The sequence below is a fragment of the Dunckerocampus dactyliophorus genome, chromosome 2 (assembly GCF_027744805.1).
Source record: "Dunckerocampus dactyliophorus isolate RoL2022-P2 chromosome 2, RoL_Ddac_1.1, whole genome shotgun sequence".
NCBI classification, from domain to species: domain Eukaryota; kingdom Metazoa; phylum Chordata; class Actinopteri; order Syngnathiformes; family Syngnathidae; genus Dunckerocampus; species Dunckerocampus dactyliophorus.
Window position 1 is genome coordinate 19,870,400 of NC_072820.1, and position 20,302 is coordinate 19,890,701.

The following is a 20,302-nucleotide window of genomic DNA, read 5'->3' on the forward strand; positions in this document are numbered from 1 at the left end:
TCTGACACTCACCTTCCTCAGTTAAAGACACACTTTCCAGGACGCTGATTAACCTCTACAGGCAATGTTTAGTATCACATTTTAACATTCGTAAGTGTCATACAAGTGTAAAAAGAAATGAAGCGCCGTTAGTAGTATAAAATGTTAACTTTGCTAATGCGTATGGTGACTGCTTTGAATGTGAGTCTTACCTAATTCATCCCTTTTGTGTATCCTAAACTAGGTCCATTTTCCAGATGTAGAGCGAGTGGAGTGGCTGAATAAGGTACACACACACTGGGACACAGGTTTTATAAATAGGATCAGAATCTGGAACGCTGCTGCACTAGTGAGACCCTCAGGAGAAGGAAGAGGGTAGGAGAAGTTTCCTGACCTGGAAGAGCAATAAGATGAAGAGCAAGGACTTCCATGGAAACCATGGGTGCAGATGAACAGCTCTTGTGGATGTCTGATCACCTGTGTTGTTCTTGTGACTTTTCCGTCTTGTCCCTTTTGAGCAAATGCTAGCTAGTTAGAGCTAACACACATACAAGAATAGGGAAGAAGTGTGATCATGGCATGACTCAAAATGAAGATTGTCTTCCGGTAGACAGTGAAGCAGATGTGGCCGTTCATCTGTCAGTTCGTGGACAAGTTGTTCCGAGACACCATCGAACCGGCCGTGAAGGGTGCCAACCCTCACCTCAGCTCCTTCTGCTTCACCAAGATTGACATGGGTGACAAGGTGAGCTCTCGCACGATCATCCTGAGCCTCATAGTTGCCCTACAGCGATGACGCCCTGTTAGCTGCTAACATTGACTGTTGTAATTTTGCTCATCTCTTTCTAGTTTAGTTTCAACGGAATTTGTTATTCTGGCAGGGTTAGTGTTATTCTGTTGTTGACGTGATGACTTTTGTTTGCAGCCTCTGAGAGTGAACGGTGTGAAGGTTTACACAGAGAATGTGGACAAGAGGCAGGTCATCATGGACCTGCAGATCAGGTACACTGCAACATCAGTACCGAAACATGTCTGTGAATATTCTCATTCATTTCTCAAGAGTACTTAACAATGTAATTGGAATGTCAAGAGTTTTTAAATAAATTGAACAAACAAGCAACATAATAAATTAAACAAACAAAAAAAGACAAAAAAAACCTCAATGAAAATAAAATCGAGTCTTTTATCAAAACTTCAATAATATCAAATCTCAATAATAACCAAAAACAATAAAAAAAAATAGACTCTGTCTTTGACAAAACCCACTCCAATAAAAAACATGTAATGTAGTGTATTTTTAAATGTAGGGGGTCATATTTGAGCTGGACAACATATCAGCGTTGGGGGAATAAAATTTAATTTTTTTTGTCCTTCAACAATTGCTGTATGTGCCATGTACGCTGCCAAACATTTCTAACATTTCCTGAAATGTTGGCTTTTCAACCGTATTGAAAGGTTATATTTCTTTTGCAGTGTAGCGAGCGACCATTTTGCGCTGTTTTGTTTTATATTTACTTTGCCAATGAAATGCGTCAGTAAGCGTCGACTGTCGGGACGAAGGCTCTGCTGCACCTCCACACGGGCTGTCGTATTCGGCTTCGAAGCCTTGGCTTTTGTGCCTTCATTCATATTAGCATTTACATGCTAAATGCGAGCACTCTGCCTGTGACGGGCCTACCTATGCTATCTAATTTGGATCCCAACTGGACTGTTCAAATTGTCTTTAAATACTGTGCCGCTCATGAGTCAGTGAAGAAACAGTAGCTCTTTCTTTAACAGGGGCCAATCACGGGCTATCAGTGCACTCACAATGAGCTTGTCAACTCATTGGAAATCGCAGGATGTCAGTGTATATATAACAGTATAACAATATAACAGTCTGACTTACGGTGTCATCTTACAAATGTCATCTTACAAACTCATCATACAGCAACTTAAAACTCAAAGGGTATACCAGATGAATATACAAACATGTAGCAATATGAGTTACAATGGGGGAAAAACTTTTTAAAAAGTTTTCCCATAATGCACTGCGTCTGACCAACGCATTCATTCTCTTGTCTTGTCTGGTTTATTTGAAAATTTGAATATTTTCATTTCACTTCAGTACATCACAAATCACAATTCACAATTCCACTTGTCCAAAAGGAGTAGGAAGAAGCAGAGCTTATTCAATCCTATCCCCTCTTTGTTTCACACCAATTGCAAATACATTTCACAATTGTTAATACATTTCACATCAGTTGCTAATACATTTGTTCATTTCCTATTCAACATGTTCCCTTTGCCAGTTGTGAATAACACGAGAAAGTGATAAAGCAATATAACAATGTGTTACAATTACAAAGTTGATGCATTTTTGTAAATCCCCATGGACAAATTGCTGTAAATTGCATAAAGTGCTGTTGTCATATGACATAGCATAGGATTTCCCTGTGGTTCATAATTCTTCTTCCTTCTGCTTTGTAAACATCAACTGGTTGTACTCTTTCTTGAAATGGCTCATTTTAGTGCATTGTCTGAGTTCTTTATTCAATCCGTTCCATAATTTGATTCCACATACTAATATGTTGAAGGTTTTTAGTGTTGTGCGGGCATATAAGTGTTTTAAGTTTAATTTTTTCCCAAGGTCATATTTCTCCTCTCTTGATGAGAAGAATTGTATTGTGGTTATTTTTTGTTTTTTGTATAATTTTAGCTGTTACCAGGTCAACAAATTTTAATAGCTGTGATTTTAGGAATAGAGGGTTTGTATGTTCTCTATAAGTGGCATTATGGATTATCCTAAGTGATCTTTTTTGTAGTACAGTTAGTGAGTAAAGTCTACTTTTATAGTTATTTCCACATATCTCGGCACAATACATTAGATATGGTAAGACTAGAGAACAATAGAAAGTAAGTAGTGATTTTTGGTCTCGAACAAATTTTGCTTTTAAAGTTTTCCCATAATGCATTGCGTCTGGGCAGTGCATTCATTGGGTCGCTGCAATGACGTCAGCCTCCCTCTGGGCTCCGGGCTCCTCTGGCTCCCACTGGTAGACAGAGACAGCATTGCAGCGCCATCCACCATTTTCTATGCTGCTTGTCCTCCAGTGAAATGGCTTGCTCAAACTAAATGCATTATGGGAAAACTTAGTTTTTCCCCCCCATTTCAAACCCGTATTGGTACATGTTTTTATATTTATTAGGTATACCTTTTGTTAGTGTGTGTTAGTGTTAGTGTTGTAGTGTTGAAGTTGCTGTGTGATGAGTTTAGTGTTCTATGTAAGATGACACCGAGAGTCAGAATGTTATGTTAAGTAATGACCTGCAATTTCCAATCGGTTGAAAAGCTCATTGTGAGTTTTTTCAGAGCTCATGATTGGCTTCTGTCAAATAAAGAGCTACCTGGTGTTCATGGACTTGTGCATGCTACAATATGCCATTTTATGACATGGGCATGTGCGGCTTATACACCGGTGCAGCTTATACACCGGAATTTACGGTATCTCATCTTGAGCATGGACGGATGAAGCCTGCTCGGATGGGAGGGGAAGCGTCTTCTAAGACAACCCGAACAGTCCAGTTAGAATCGATTCAATGCCCTGAGAATGCAACATCCGCAACATGTTCTACATCCTTAATATTTCTGATATCACACAGACCATGATGTCAATGAGCAACCTTGAGAGGAAAGTTTCTGATTGTGTTATACGTCCGCTTGAATCAACTATGGTGTCTTTGCAGTTTTGTGGGGAACACGGAGATTGATGTCGACATCAAGAAGTATTACTGCAGAGCTGGAATCAAGAGCATCCAGGTGCCTGTGTGTGTGTGTGTGTGTGTGTGTGTGTGTGTGTGTGTGTGTGTGTGTGTGTGTGTGTTGTCATGGCAGCCAGTGAGAGGCAGCAGGGTCATGTGATGTAGCCATTTCATCCACAAGTTCTGCGACAGTATACTTGCTATGCCTCATCAAGCTCTTCAAAACATTAGCATGTAGCTTAAGTTTGCATCGTCTGTGTGACAGCTTGGCCAAAGCAGCTAATGGCATTCCACCTGTTGCATATGAAAGTGATCCACTCTGTTTTGTCATTCTTGGCCCATAAAGGATTAAAGAGCGTTTCAGTCTTTATTGTTGCCGCAATGACCCCCGACCTCTGCACTGTTGACACAGGCCTGATAAAAGATTTGTTATCAGACTGGGCTGCTGCCGCTGTTTGCTGTTTCAGAGATCAGTGTCAAGAAAGTTTGTTTCAGTCAGACAAACCCGCTCATTGGCTGTCAGCTGTCGCGCTCCACATCACACTTCACGACGACAAATCTGATGCTGTGTCGTCTGCGCTGACATCCGCTTCTGTACGGCGTAGTAAATGGCTGACGTGATAGCAGGGAGGCGGGATTGGTGTCATGCTATTTGCTCGCATTGTGACATGCGGGACACATCAAAGAGCGTTGCGAATCGTGCACAAAGCAGGCGGATTATGTTGTCAGTCAATTTAGTAACTGCAACCACAACGTGCTTATGTGTTCAAATATTGAGCATTTAGTATTGAGCCTTTATTTAGAGGTGGAAAAAAAGCTAGTAAATAAAAAGCTTGAAAATAACTGAGTTGTTTTCTTGTTTCTTGTGTAGCTTCATGGAGTGATGAGAGTGGTGATGGAGCCTCTCTTGGGCGACATGCCTCTCATTGGAGCTCTGTCCGTTTTCTTCCTCAAGAAGCCGGTGAGTAAACACTGGAACTCCATCCCTTCCTCTTCTTCTTGTTCTTGTGCACGCTGAGCCTCCCTAAGCTATTAGCACATTCCTTCTCCCCGACTGCTGTCTTCCTTCCTGAGCTTCCTTCAGATATCGTCAGAAACGATTTAACATCTAAAAATTGCACACGGGGATGTGAAATTGTTAAGTTGGGACATGAATGTGAAGATCAAGTTTGAACAGGAAGTCACATGCTCATACTTGCAGGGCTCACCAGGTCTATCAACTCTTAAGCTATTAAATAGCTATGGATCTCAGAGGAGCCAATTATTAAACAAAGACACAATACAGTGAAACCTTGTTTTTCGTCATTAATCTGTTCCAAAAAGTCAGACGGAAATCGAAATGTACGAGAACCAAAAAAAAATTTCCTATACGAAATGTAAATTAGGCCTGTCACGATAACAAATTTTGCTGAACGGTAATTGTCCTAGAAATTATTGCCGATAAACGATCTTGTTGTCAACATTATTTTGAGACCATTTTTTCATTAATGTAATTAATGATAATATATGACATAATGTGAGTACACTGTAACTTTAATTTCTTAGTATTTAACATTGTAATTGGAGCCTTTAAATAAAAATAAAAAAAAAAAAATGTAATGTCTTCCAGCCTGTTTGGTAGAGAGAGAGAGAGGAGGAAAAGAAACACCTATGCACATGTCAATATATCGAGGCTGGCAAAATTAGTTTGTTTTCATGTATCGTGTGGTTAATTGCTTTATTGATTATCGTGACAGGCTTAATGTAAATCCAATGACTCTGTTTCAGACACCCAAAAATATTAACACAAAACACATTTTGTAGAGAATGATAGTTTTACATGCAAAAAACAGAGCGAAATACGAGTGAAACAGACTTGATATGAGTGGAGAGAGGGTGGGGGGAGGTGCAGAATAGCCACAGGGGCACTGGTTCACTCTCGTCCGTTACAAACTAAACTTTAAAGAGCGGACGGTTAGAGCTGTATACTTTTTCACTTGAACTTTATTGTAAACGTCGCAGCAGGTACAATCATTACACACACTGGCCCGGCTCACTACCTGTTATGTGTCTCCGTTAAACCATTCCCCCTGTAACATGTGTTAACTAAGGTACCCTTACATTACAATCAACCGAGTTCTTTCTTGAATTCAATAGTTTTTCTCAACTTTTTTGTCATAGTTCTGGCACTTGCAACTTTTTTTGCAGCCATCCTAAATAAAAAGCACGGAACTCTCTCACACTCAGACATACGCAGTGTGCTTGAATGCCTCATCAGCGCACGGTGAAGTGCTTTAAAGGAGGGTGTAGGGGGACCGATATGGAGTTGTTCATCATTCTGTGTGCGTTCTGTGAACAAATAAACCACACACACACACACACACACACACACACACACACACAATAAAGATGATTAAAGGATTCCCTGGCTGGAATCTGTCAATAAACTCTAACAGACCCACTGCTGATTCTTCAGAGACTGAGCCACCAATGCGTGGATGCTTCGTTTGGGCCCGTAACTGAGACAGTGTAACAAAACCAAAAACATATTTTTGCAATCATTTTTGGCAAAAAACGAATCCTGCGAAAATCAGAGACTACAAAAACTGAGGTTCACCTGAAATCACAACAATTAATTTGGCATGCAGCAAACTACCGGTAGCATTAGCTGGCTAGCTGCCAAGCATGTCTTTAGGGTGACTTCAGAACTCAGCATGATGTAAGTTGTGGAATGTTTGTAATATGCAGAGGCTGGTTCTGCATGTTTCAAAGGAATGTTTCATGTGGATGCGTGTAGACTCAGTTCACTGTCTGACACAAATGCGTTCTGTTGGTTCTGCACCAACACTACAAGTCAAAGTGAATTTATATCCTCCAATGATGAACTGCTGTATTGCATCGATTTGTGTTGTTAGGTTCACATACCGCACATAGTCGCTTTTTTATGTCATTTGATTGGCAGCGCTGATAACTGCTTGGAATGAAGAAGTGACAATTCATGTCTCTTCATAAGCAGCCTGGATACAAAATAGAAGTGAAGGAGTCTCCATGCAGCTGCTTGTTTCTTAATTGACACTGTCAAAAGTTGTGAAGATTACCACAATAAATAATCTGAACCACTTTTCAGCACTCTGCTGTTGTGGTACCAAGCACAGTTGGGGAAGCCAAAGGTGTAGAGTTAGACACAGTATACAGTGTAGACACGATGCTGCACAGTAACTCATCACATGTTCCACTCAGAGCTTCTCAGAGCCCTCAGAGCTAGGTTTGAAGTGAGAATGCATGGAAACATCTGTGGTGGTGGACAACAAGCAGTTAAACACTCAAAACATCTGCGATATTCCAGTTTGCATCGGGCCTGCAGGCTGCCTAGCACATGCTCTAATTACTTTTTTCAACGATTCATATCACAATTTGTGGTTGCCAATACGATTAAAGGACGATGTTGGTTCATGTAGAATAATACGATGATGAAATGATTCAGTAACTTTAAATCGATTCAGTAACTTTTTAGCCAAAAATTCAACCAGTGTGTCTGTGAAATAAATACCTAGATACTGGACAGTGCACAGGTGAAGTTTCCTAGATTCACGTTGTTTTTTGTAAGGGAATCAGGTATGAATTATTAATAATGCTGACATACTTATAAATAAATTAAAAATAAAAAAAATAAATTTTCAATGAGTACAAAAAAAAGTTAAAAATGCAATACAAAATCGGGATGAACAGAGGTTGGTATAGCTTGCCATGATGAATTATTTACTTTAAAAAGCACAATCCAAACCTGCACTTTGCACCCTAAGGTGAGGGACACTATGCAAATTCCTCAGCAAATGACTGTGTTATGGTATCTTCAATTAGGTGTTGAAACCTCCTCACCTGTACATGGCAGCAGGGGCTTTTTTTGTGCTGATAATCCCCTTGATCAGAGCAGCCATTTGAAAGGACAGTGCAGCAACTAGCAAGTAATGTGGCCTCCTTGTACCTTTTGCCGCCAAGAGTGTCGGGAAGCGTCCGCCATCTTGATGACGCGCTTAACAGAGACACTGAACAGGATACCGTGGTTTGGTGGGTTTATGATAATAAGTTTTGATAATGATGAAATCAAACTGGGAGAGCAAACGGACTTCACATGTCAAATGATGGCAGATGGCGTGCAGCAGTGTAAGGAAACGTGGTCATACAAAAGAAGAATACACGTGTGTAAATGTGTGACAACATGGTCAACGAAAATTACGGCTTCCCAGCCTTTCCGCTCTTCTCTGTACCTAGCACAAGCAAGTGCGTGCCATTTGTTGCTTCTGCGAATGTAAGCATATGTTTTGACCTGGACACGGCGTTCTGGATGATGAGTCGCAAAGCGTCACTGCTACTCAACCGTAAACTACCAGGCGTACAAAATGTCCTAACTTTGCATATTGTCCTCATAAATGTCACTTAAAAGGAGTTTCAAATAAGACAGATGAGTTAAATATGAAAACTGAAGAAAATTAACTGACCAAAAGAGGAAAAAGCGAATCAGCTGTATTTCACAGGTTCACTACAAATCCCATGACCACCACATACCTGGAAGATGATGACGTCACAGACACGGACTGAATTTCTTTTTCGTCTTTATCGAGTCTTTCTTTTAAAATCGCTTAAAAAACACGCATCCATGTAACGCCTGCCATGTTTAAATCTAATGCTTTACTTCCTAGTTTTGATTCAATCGATTGATTACCTTTTTAAATGATGTTAAATTGATAAATGCCGTCTTGAGTGGAAACTTGCTAAGCACAAATCGATGTAGTTGGATCCTAGGAATATAAATCCATGCATCGATGTAGTGAATGAATCCTTACACCCCTAGTGGAGTATGTTGATTGGTGGACAGAAAATGGTCACTTCTCCCTCTTCTTTGTGGAAGTTAGTCATTGCTTCAACTGCGCTGGACGGCTTGTTGGAACTTTGGCTTTTTATTAGGGGTGACTGATTATTTAAAGCAGGAACAGCAGCAACACTTTTTCAGCCTGCGTGCTACTTTTAAAATGACCAACTCCCCAAGATTTACCTCCTACTATATATATAGCAAATATACAGTATTTAGTATATTGATTTAAAAAGTATAAGTACGTATTTATGTACGTTATACATGTAGTGTTCCCTCACTACATTGTTGTTCATCTTGCTGATTTTTTAAAGTGCAATTTTGCACTTTTTTTTTTAAAGCGTATGAACGCGCATTGTGTTCTGCGTCCTTGTGGTGTATTAGAGTGATCTATCGGTGCTCTGTTGCATGGGTCTGTTATTGTGTTTACTACTACTACCAGTTGAGGGTGTTGAAGGCAGAAGTCGTCATGTGGCTGTAGGGCACCGGGAATACTGTAAATGAATCTTCGGTTCATGGAGGACTCGGAGGAGGAATATGTTTTAACAAGGATACAAAAACACTATAGCCTAACAGCGCCAGGACAAGCCACGATTAGAGGAGTGAGGCACTTAGTTTCTTATGTCCAATCTCGTAAGTTGATCATTAAAATTCAAATGAAATTTGAACTTTGAGAGTGTTTAAACAAGAGAGAAATGTGACAAAATGTTAATGCCTGTCTGAGAAAAGTGCATAAAGTGTATGGTGAGGGGTTTTACAGCCTTAAAATATATATATAATAATTGCACAAAAATATAGTTGGCTACTTCGTAGATTTCACTTATTGTGGGCTATTTTGAGAACCTATCCCCGTGATAAACGAGGGAATACTATTTGTCAGGGGTGCACGCACTTTTTCTACATACAAGTTACAAGTCAAAATTATCGACCTCTTTCTTTAAAACATATAACATATATATAAATTCTAACCGGTAAACTTTAAAATACTATTGTAAATATTAATGATTAGTATTTGACGTTCACATTTTCAAAGTTTACAGGTAATCGAAGTGGTTGATATCATAATTATATTGAGTAATTCCTCAATATTTGTGTACATAACCTGAGTACCTGAGTAATATGTCAGTCAAAATAGCTACATAGCATTCATTAAGACACACAGTTCATGTATTAGGTCCAGTTAGCATGTGCTATCAAACATTACCGATCCTATAAAATGATTATACACAAGACAATGCAGCCACGGTCAAGGCAACATATTAAAAAGGTTTCAGCAATGGGCACATTTTTTAATTCATCATGAAATAACAGCTGAAGAAACTGAAGTGTATAAAACACGCATTTCTATGGCTGGAGTTCAGGACACAAAGCAAAGCCATCAAACAATTGACATTTGACATCTTACCACTGAGTTCGTTTATCTGTAATCAGAATAATATGAAAGTTGCATCTCCGTGTGTAGCTTGAAACGCCGTGGGGCAGCAAGAACGAAACAGGAGGGGAGCTAATGTCATCTGACCGATGTCTTATGACATCTACAAAGTGACATTTGCGCGATCGACCCAGGCTACCTTGGCGATCTACTGGTAGCTCCGAATCAACATAATGGGCACCCCTGATTCAGAGCGTGTCATTCTTGAGCGGTTCTTCCACTTTATTTTAGTCATGTTTTCCAGCATTTTGTGAACGTTTCTAACACTGCACACTGATAATCTTCTCTCCTGACCTTTTCCAGCTTTGCCGACACGCATTATCTCAAAGCTGCTGACTCACTGTCTCTCTGTGCATTAACATACACACACACGCGCGCGCGCGCACACACACACACACACACACACACACAGTCTCCTTGTGATGACAGCTTTGTAAAAGGCACACATACTGTACACACACACACACACACACACAGCATCGTAGAAGTACCATTAACCTTGCTACACACGTACTGTACGTTATTTGTAGCATGCCACCCTTACTGGTGTGAAGCAACATGCCAGAAATGCTTTCCTCCCTCACTACTTGTTTAACCTCAAGTTCCTCTCATCCTGCTTGATGACCAGCTATCATTGCTAATCTTGGGAATGATAATTTCTGTCATTATGGCTAATCCACCACTGCTAGCACTGATGTTAACGCTAGTGCCTGCTATGACAGCGTAATTAAAGCTTCATCCGCAGCGAGATAAATGAGAAAATATGTGTGTGTGCAATTAGATACTTAATGTTTCACTGCAGACCGTCACTTCATTAGGTACACTATGTAATGACATCCAACGCTTTCTGCAACAGAGGTCACATTTTAGAATTGTGTGTGTGTGTGTGTATGTCAGTCATCTTTCGTCTGTGGTGTGTTTCAGCTGCTGGACATCAACTGGACTGGCCTGACCAACATGCTGGACATCCCTGGGGTCAAGTACGTACTGCTGTTTCACGCAATCAAAGACTCTTCCTGCCCTTGTACTGACTAGGCCTTTGTGGAGAAAAATGTCCAAATGCGAAGAGTTGGCAGCTAGCAGGCTAACTGGCACTGAATGTCAGTTTCTGTGCGCTGAAACTGCTGAGGTGCACTTGAACACAACACTGACACCCAAACTGCAATGTTGAGGCCGCCTGAATGCATCTCTTTGTGCAAGGGTGTGAGAATTTGGCAGCTATAGGGCCAAATAATTAGAGAAGAAAACCGTCATGATGTCATGCAATAGTCATACAAAGTCCAACCCAAATTTACTTTTATTGTCCTACAAGTTTTTGTGTGCACTATGCATCTTTGGTGTGTGGAGGACTTGAAGCTTTGACTCGTCATCACGCTACCAACCGGCAGGAAGCAGCAGCAGCACTAGTGGCATCTTCTGGCTTGTGAAGATAAAACTAAGGCCTATTAAATAAATAAACGCATAAAGGATGTCAGTGAAGTTTGCTGTCATGTTTCCTGCTAGCTTCCTGCTTATTTACACCAGAAAAACCGCTTTCCTGGAGACTCCGCCCTTTGAAATGTAGTCGTCCTCGTTTGACGGGTTTGTCGTATTACACTGTGTGTGTGTGTGTGTGGGGGGGGGGGGGGGGGGGTTGCGTGCGTGTGTGTGTATGTGTGCGTGTGTGTTTCGTTAGTGATCAAGTGCATGACTTGCCCCACCCTTTTCACTTTCTTACTGACTAGTGTGTGTGTGTGCATGTGTCATATTTCAACACTGATTATCTGCACTACCAAACAGACTGCGTCTTTATGTGTGTTTCCACCTGGATCCACTTTGGAATGTACATACTGTGCCAAGCTAACACACCTACCATAGAAATATTCCAGGACATGGTGTGTGTCTTTTAGTGAAGGAGCTGAGTCACAATCAACATGGCGGCTCTAAAATGAGCTTTTCATGTGTAGGGAATTTCAGAAAAAAAGCCCATCAGAAGTATATTCGTTTTAGCAGGGAGCAACAGTGCATGAACGCAGTACTGTCTCGCTCTAGTGGGCATGAGGTGTAATGTCAGAGGAACATCACAACATGTTGCTAAAACATACTATTATTTGTATTCATTTCAAACATCGACTATGGCTAAATTACCCGTCATTCACAATACTTAATTGGTAATACTAAATGAGGGCTGCAGCAATCAAATATTTTAGCAATCGAGTATTATTCAGAATTTTTTTAAATTATTTTTTTTGATTAATCGAGTAATGGGAAAAAACATATTTTTGCTTGGTTAAAGTGCAATTATAAATACACAGGAGAAAATAAAACATTTCCACTAAATAATGAACAACCAATTGGTTTCATTTTTTAAATAATCAACCGTTTTATTCCTTAAATTTACATTGTGCATAGGAACAAGCTGTATTTTCTTGGGTCTGATGGACTACATGATGGTGCTTTTGTAGATGGATTTATCCATCCCAGACTGTATTTCCTGGAAAAGGAGAGAAATAATAATTAATGTAATCGAGGTACTCTAATCATTCGAGGAATGGTTGCACCCCTATATTAAATTTCATCTAACTCTACTCTTTGGCCACTTCATTAGGTACAAAATGTAATGAGATCCAATGCAAATATCCAGCCGTTGTAAAAGTAGTAATGCTCACTGTCAGAGCGGAATTGATTTATTAGTCATTCAAATTATGATGCAATATACGCTGTTAAATATTACTGTTTCTTGTCTCCTGTGTCAGTGGTCTTTGTGACAACATGATCCAAGACATCATTTACAGCTTTGTGGTCCTTCCCAACCGCATCACCATCCCTCTGGTGGGGGAGGCCCAGCTGGACCACCTCCTCTTCCCCGTGCCCAAAGTACTGACCTCACACAGTTCCTCCTCCCACCAAAACATTTAACATCTTCTCGCTTTGTTTATCTCATACCGTGAACTGTGCCATTAGGGAATCCTGCGGATCCACTTCATCGAGGCCCAGGACCTCGTGGGTAAGGACAAATTTCTGGGCGGTCTGATCAAGGGCAAGTCCGATCCATATGGAGTCATCCGGGTCGGGAACCAGCTCTTCCAGAGCAAAGTCATACACGAGACGCTCCACCCCAAATGGAATGCCGTATACGAGGTGGGCAGAACTGTTTGTCTGCAAGCAAGCAGGCTGAGTGACGTCAGATGTTAGATGTAGGTGATTCTTCCATTTGCATTCTGAGGGAGAGGCAAAATCCAAAATGACTCAAAATGACCAAAACTAATAACAGACTAATCAATCGACAAAGATATGTCTTGTAAGTAGCCTGCCAAGATGTATCCCAACTATATTGGCAGATAAACTTTGCTAGTTGATCTCAAAATGGAGCTTGTCGTGTAATGACGGATGTCTTCTTTTGCTATGGTGACTCTTTGTTGCAGGCCGAAGTAATGGATCCCACCGGACACAACCTGGAGGTCCAGCTCTACGATGAAGATACTGACAAAGACGACCCTCTGGGAAGGTACCGGTATATTAACTCAGCACAACCATTTTCACCTTTTTGTTTCAGAGCAATCGCTCTAATGAATTTAATGGCAGCAGTTGTTGATTGTGTATGATTATTTGTCATTTTAAAGTTAATGATGTTACTCGCGTGACTTGTTAAAGCTTACAGTGACTCATGTTGTCTGACTGTTACAGTGTGACCATCGACATTGCCGAGCTCGCCAAAGACCAGGCGGTTGACGAGGTAAGTGGGGCTAGTCTTTCATCTCACCATTAACAGTTTATAAGTAAAGACGATTTTCTAGCCACTGACATCCTTAATAATGTGGACATTTTCAGTGCATTGAATCGATCGGAAATTGGACTATTCCCGTTGTCTTAGAAGACATTTTGGCTTCCATCCAAGCAGGCGTTATCGGTTCATGCTCATGACTAGATAACCCTAGTCCAGTGGTAACCAACCTTTTTGAGACCCAAGATCCGTGGTCAGTGATGCAATGACATATGAGCCACGGGCCTCAGATGGCCCCTGAGCCGCACTTTGGGCACCCCTACACCCTTACTTTTGTTGTTCCTGGTCGGGGTTGGGTTTGTGGTGTCAGCTCCATAAGCAAACCGCAACTCTTAGTTGGCTTGTTGGCTCAGTGTAATGAATTGCATAATAATGTGTGACCAAGTCAGCTGCAGTATGTGTGGCGGATGCCATCTAGTGTGGCTGTGCGACAGTATGTTGTGTTAACATCACTCCCCAACATAAAAGAAGAAAAAAATGGGAGCACCAGATCTTTCTGTGGTGGTCCAAATTTGTGGTCGGCCACTACAAATAAATTAGTGTATGAGAAACACTGAATTGATACAGTATTTTACTCGAATGGCAAAGATTTGATTTTGAATACTTGTTAGTTGCATGACTGTAACATTTCTTTTTTTTTTACTATGCAAAAGTTCTGCCTGGCAACAAGTGGTTGTGCAAACGTGTGATGTGATTTTTTTTCAAGCCTTTTTTAGCTGAAAAAAAGTGTTTTACATGTTCCATTCATGAATAAAATCATGATGAAGTTTGTGTCTTCAGTGGTTCGGGCTGGATGGCGTGGCCTCTGGGAAGCTGCACCTCAAGCTGGAGTGGTTGTCTCTCCTGTCCACACCCGACAAGCTGGACCAGGTGCTGTGCATGCGTGTGACTTGACATGCGAGACTTCTTGAAGCATCCGCTATACTTTCTCTTCTTTTGTCCCTCTAGGCGCTGGCCAGCATTCGGGCGGACCGTGGCAAAGCCAACGATGGGCTGTCATCTGCACTCCTCGTTGTCTTCTTGGACTCGGCTCGAAACCTGCCGGTGAGTCAAAGTTCCAAATAAGACCCTGACCCCTCTGAAAACAATTGACTTTGTCTCCATGAAGTGTGACTTTTGAGCGGGGACAGAACTTTGGCTTCTTTGTCACATCGCTTGTAAACATCTTCCAGGACCTTCCTCACTTAGCTTAGCTCTCACTTAACTTTCAAGATTCAGACACATACAGTATAACAGCCACAAAATGTGACTTGATAAATAATACATTTGTACATTAACAGTGAGAAGTACAACATCACCTTCCTCTTTTCAGCCTACTCTCTCTCCTTTTTTTCTTCCTCCTCTTCCTGTGAAGAGCATCTTCGAGGGCAACCTGGGCAATGGCTACTTAAAAGAGAGGCGGGTGGCCGGCCTGGTGTTCTGTGAGAACACAGCCTCTGTCTATCGGACTTTATTTGTGAGTCCGCTGCTGAGGTGTACCTGACTCGGTCCGAAAGCATCTGTTTGAACTGCATGGGCTCAGTTCCATTTAACTTTGCAGTGTTTCCCACGGGACTGCAATCTATTTGTGGCTGGGGGCACTTGATGATGTCATTGTCTAATTTGCATTATTTGCCATGTCGCATGTGCATGTAATTTTTATGGACGCAGTGGGAGACAAAAAAACATGACAAGCAAAACAAATGAACTTTCTTCTGTTGCTTGTTTTTTTAGTTTTTTGAATGTTACAAGCAAGACGGAGCTCATTAAGAAGAGCAATACTTACTTTCATGTTAGTCTCCAAAAGTCTCCAATAAGACCGGAAAAATTTGCGAGATTTGTCGGTATTTGCTTTTAAAACAGAATCTATAGAGGTCTTGATACTCGCTCAATATAGTGACAAAGTTGCTAAGATGGCAACGCTGATCCCTCCTGCTACATCTTCTTATTCCCTGGCAGACCAGGTGGGTATGAGGTGTGTTAAGAAGCATATTTATGATGCCATCTACTGTACAGAGTTGGAACGACAAACTACATTCACAGATAGTCTCATCATAATGTGTTTATGAGCGAGGGTGAACAGGTAGCACCAAATCTATTTGTGGCTGTCCGCCACAAATAAATGAATGTATGGGAAACACTGCTTTGTGTCTTAATGCTTGAGCAGAAGCAGAGCTGAGTATTGGCCTCATCTTTAGCATCTTCATGATTAATTTGCCGGTTCATTAATAATCTTATAAACACATGCTTTAGAAGGAAGACATCAATGATGGTTCTGATCTGTTCTCTGATCAAACCATCCAGTGTGTTGCACATGTCTGTCCTGGCTTGACTCATCTCATGATCCGTAATGGGAGAATTAACAGCTTGGCTACATGATAGCATGAATAGTTCTCCTCCAGTTCATTAAATCATAGAAACAGTATTATTGTATATAATACGGTGTTTTTAATTTGAGATAATTTTGCTGGAAAATTAGTTTGATCTTTAGTGTGATGGAATGCTAAGTAAATAAAAAATAACAAAAATAACTTATTTTTAATTTGAAAAGTTCTTGTTGGAGGAAGTGGTCTAATATGTATTTACCGCAATTTCCGGTGTACAAGTCGCTGCTTTTTTGTCACGCTTTGAAACCTGTGGCTTATACCGTGATGTGGTGGTCTCGTTCTGGTCTCACGACATCTTGTGTTGCGTTGGAGCAGTCGTTTTGTGCTTTATGTGGACGGTCTCATCATTAGTGATTTAGTGATACCACTGATTTCTTTTCGAATTCCATACTGAGTAAAATTTAGGCTGGTATCGGCGATACCGATACTTTGTGCAAATACACCTAACATGTCAGATACATTTTTTAAAGTAGTGTATTTCAAATCATAGCATCGCTCATACAATCAAAATATAAGTCATCAGAGTAATTTATTCATTTATTTTAAACAACTGCATATCAGGTCTCAATAATTCTCCATTGTGTTCCTGTTAATGATATACATTACCTCAACTGACTGAAGTATCAAAGTATCGATATTTTTGATTTGAAAATCAATTTCAGTGCCTAAAGATCTTGCAACGGCGGTATTGACATTTCAGTATCGACCTGCACATCACTACTCATCATGGAGAATGCGTGGAGAGGTGCATATGATGTGGCTTTCAGGTTGAAGGTAATCGATCCAGTGGCTTTTTCACGGGTCTTCCGGTTGATTTTGGCAGTGTGGAGTGGTGTAGGGAAATCCACTGTTACAAGCAGGTGTCGGGGGGCTGGACTGTTGTGTGCTGGGGAGGACAGCATGGGCTCAGGGACTGATTTGCCTCTGGGTGGGGGTGATGCTGGTAGCGACAACGAAAGGAGCCAGGCCGGCGCAGTGTGTGCTCAGAATTGTGGGACTGTATAGTTCTAACACTGGTAGGCACGACATTGGTGATCTTAATTCCCAAGAGGAGGAGGAGGATGGCGATGACTTACTTTTCTGGTAGGCTACTGTTTACCTAGCTGTATTACACGCACTGTTTGGGGAGAAAAAAAGCAATTATTTAATTAAAAGTTGAAAAAATCTTTCTGTGTAGCATTTTTCTGTGTACTAATATCCCATCTTGCAACGTGGACGCCTGTGGCTTCTAGATCCGTGCAGCTTATATATGTACATCATTTTTTCTCTTTAAATTTTGTGGGCGTGGCTTAAATACTGGCGCACTCTATAGTGGGAAATTACGGTATTTTTGTTGGTTTTCCCACTAAATCAGTTGACTGTTCTATTCTGAAGTGTGGATTTTATTCCTATAATCATTATCATCATCATCATCATCATTGTCAATTTACATTTGTCACCCCAACATGTTTAACTTTAACTTCCGTTGTATTAGCTGCTTTGTGGCCGACAACTCAAAAATATTTGTCCATTCAACAAGTACCTCCAAATTTTGTCTTTTTATCTCAGTTGTTTTCCTCACAAAATCTGGAGACACAATGTTTTTTTATTTTTATTTTTTACAACAGCTAAATTTAGGCAATCATTCTATAAAAGTCTACTTGATAAATTAAGTTGCTCGGCCTCAAGCAGCAACTCCATGTTACTTTTGTCTGGTGTGCTTATTTTTACCTGGGGATCTTCATTAATGAACCTTGTCTCTGTGTGTGTCTTGTGTGGGCGTGTCCTCCCTGCATGCACTTCCTCTTGTCCAATAATCTGCTGTGTGTGTGTGTGTGTGTGTGTTGGGTTTCCCTCTGCGGTCTCCATCCCAAAGCAAAATCCCTTAGAGTTCAACCAGGGTGGGCCGAAGAAGGCCTCGCTCAGTAATGTCATCAAGGTAACAAAGCACACCAAGCAGCAACACGCAAGGATGACACGTCACATATCCATGGAGAGAACACATACAAGTGGATTGCAGTCAAAGTTCCCATAGAAAACATCAAGACAACACGGAACTCAATTCAGAGCTTTTCTTTTTTTAGTTCATTGCTGCCAATATGGGATGCTGCTGAAAACATGCTAATGATTGCTAACATCAATAACAAGCATTACTAATCACTACAGCCGTGTCCACACAAACACAAGTATTTTTTTAAACCTATTTTTAAACCATCATTTCTGCTTGGCTAAAGTGATATTACTTTTATAGCGCCACGTGCTGCGTTGATGTGCTTAAAAAATGTTAGTAATCAGTGTTTCCCACAGGACTGCAAACTATTTGTGGGTGGGGGCATGGGGTAAATTACATCATCTTCTAATTTGCATAACTGGCCATGACGCACGTGCATGTATGTGGATGTATTTTGTATGGGCGCTGTGGGAGACAGAAAGTGAGTAAAAAAACATGAAAATCAAAACATATGTTCCGAAACTTTCAGCGTTGTTAATGGGGTCTGGGGCCTACAACAGCACCCGCTGCTCATTGAGAAGTGCGATACATGCTTTTACTTTACAGCAGGAGTGTCTAACTTGTTTTCATTGAGGGCCACATTGCAATTATGGCTGCCCTCATAGGGCAGCATGTAACTGTCAATATACTGTATATGAATATAACCTCATGATTATTATACAACTGCCCATGCATCTGATTATTATATTTTTACTAACAAATTGATGGATAACTTGTTTTGAAATGAGAAGTGAAGACCAGAAATAGACCAGAAATAAGACCAAAAAAAGTCGCTAGATTTGTTGCTAGTATAGTCAATATTAGGGGTGTCAAATTAAAGCATTATTTGCGATTAAATAATTTGTCATATTTAGTGTTATTTTATATTATTTTCAATCTAATTTTAATCTCTTAACTTTACTGCCTCTGTATGCGAGTTGCCTTTTGATAAAACCCGTGTTTACTGTATGTGTTCGGCTTCTTGAGCTTAGTTGTTCGGGGTGGAAAACAACGGTCACTCACATTCTGAGGTGGGCATTGATTAGCTGTCATTGTGTTTGGGCTTGTTTCGCAGCAGCTGATCAGGCTCCCATTGTACTTGGGAGACCAAGGTGAGGAGTGGTGAGTAGCTTAGAGGAGACATGAAAATGGAGGTGCATGTGAGAGTTGTTGGTCCAATGAATGGGAAATTTACATAAAAAAAAAACGCTCTGTCGCCACCATTGATTAAGGTAGAGTGATATGCCTTCTTTGTAAGAAAGTGTTTGCTTACCACCGAAGCAGCTGAAGTTTAGCCTACCACATCAACTCAAACCACCGAGTCGCAAGTACAGCCACAGCTAACATTAGCAGCGAAGACATTAGCAATTTAGTAAGCCATAATAAAGCTCTTTTCCAAACTAAACATGAGGAGAGCACCCAGCGACCGACACGTTGACAAATGTTGTTGTCATGTGGACAATAAACATATACTATAAACATAGTCTAAGACGGGTGGTACTAGTAAATATAGCACCAAATTTGCTAAATTGGCACCACTAATCTTTTCTGTTATGTATTCTTATTCTCTGGCAGACCAGTTGCGTATGTCAAGGAGCAAAGTTACGATGCCATCTACTTTACGGTTGAATGACAAGCTACATTCACAGACACTCCCATTATAATGTGTTTATGAGTGAGGGTGACCAGGTAGTGCCAAATCTATTTATGGCAGTCCAAATTTATTTGTGGTGGGCCACCACAAATGAATGTACGGGAAACACTGGTCACGTAAAACTTGTATGTAAAAATATTTGTGTATGTGTGGATTGATAGTAAAAGTGTGCTGTGTGTCTAACAAGTGTCAGCCATTTGTTGTCCAAAAGTAACATTTACAATTATGCCTGCTTTCAGTTTGTATACCTACAAGTTCACTGAAAACATCTTTTGATGCATAAATACCAGATTTTAACTTTAAATATTGTTTAGCCTACTCAAGAGTAGAATGTCATCACCGTGAGATGTTTCCTCTCTTCTTACTTCTCCTCTTTCCCCCCTCATGTGCAGTCTGCGAAGAAAGTGACCAGCGATCCCAGTCCCTTTGTCCAGCTGAGAGTCGGTCACAAGTCCCACGAGAGCAAGGTGAGCCCGGTCCACGTGCACATCATTCACATACACGGCCCTTCCTCTTTTGTGTTGCATCAATACAACCTTTCATTTGGAG

The 20,302-nt window shown here is 40.7% G+C and overlaps 1 protein-coding gene across 2 annotated transcripts in view; it reads left to right on the forward strand.

Moving 5' to 3' along the window:
- Positions 1–20,302, forward strand: part of LOC129176557 (extended synaptotagmin-2-like) — a 37,518-nt gene that overhangs the window by 8,458 nt on the left and 8,758 nt on the right. Inside the window, exons 4-17 of one of the 2 annotated variants that reach the window (XM_054766701.1) lie at positions 224–265; positions 590–724; positions 905–981; positions 3,706–3,778; positions 4,592–4,681; positions 10,926–10,981; positions 12,737–12,857; positions 12,945–13,121; positions 13,406–13,488; positions 13,668–13,716; positions 14,545–14,634; positions 14,713–14,808; positions 17,986–18,048; positions 20,146–20,220. In XM_054766701.1, coding sequence (XP_054622676.1) covers positions 224–265; positions 590–724; positions 905–981; positions 3,706–3,778; positions 4,592–4,681; positions 10,926–10,981; positions 12,737–12,857; positions 12,945–13,121; positions 13,406–13,488; positions 13,668–13,716; positions 14,545–14,634; positions 14,713–14,808; positions 17,986–18,048; positions 20,146–20,220 — 1,227 coding nt within the window. The remainder of the gene's footprint in view (positions 1–223; positions 266–589; positions 725–904; positions 982–3,705; positions 3,779–4,591; positions 4,682–10,925; positions 10,982–12,736; positions 12,858–12,944; positions 13,122–13,405; positions 13,489–13,667; positions 13,717–14,544; positions 14,635–14,712; positions 14,809–17,985; positions 18,049–20,145; positions 20,221–20,302) is intronic. The other variant, XM_054766702.1, reaches the window with a different exon arrangement.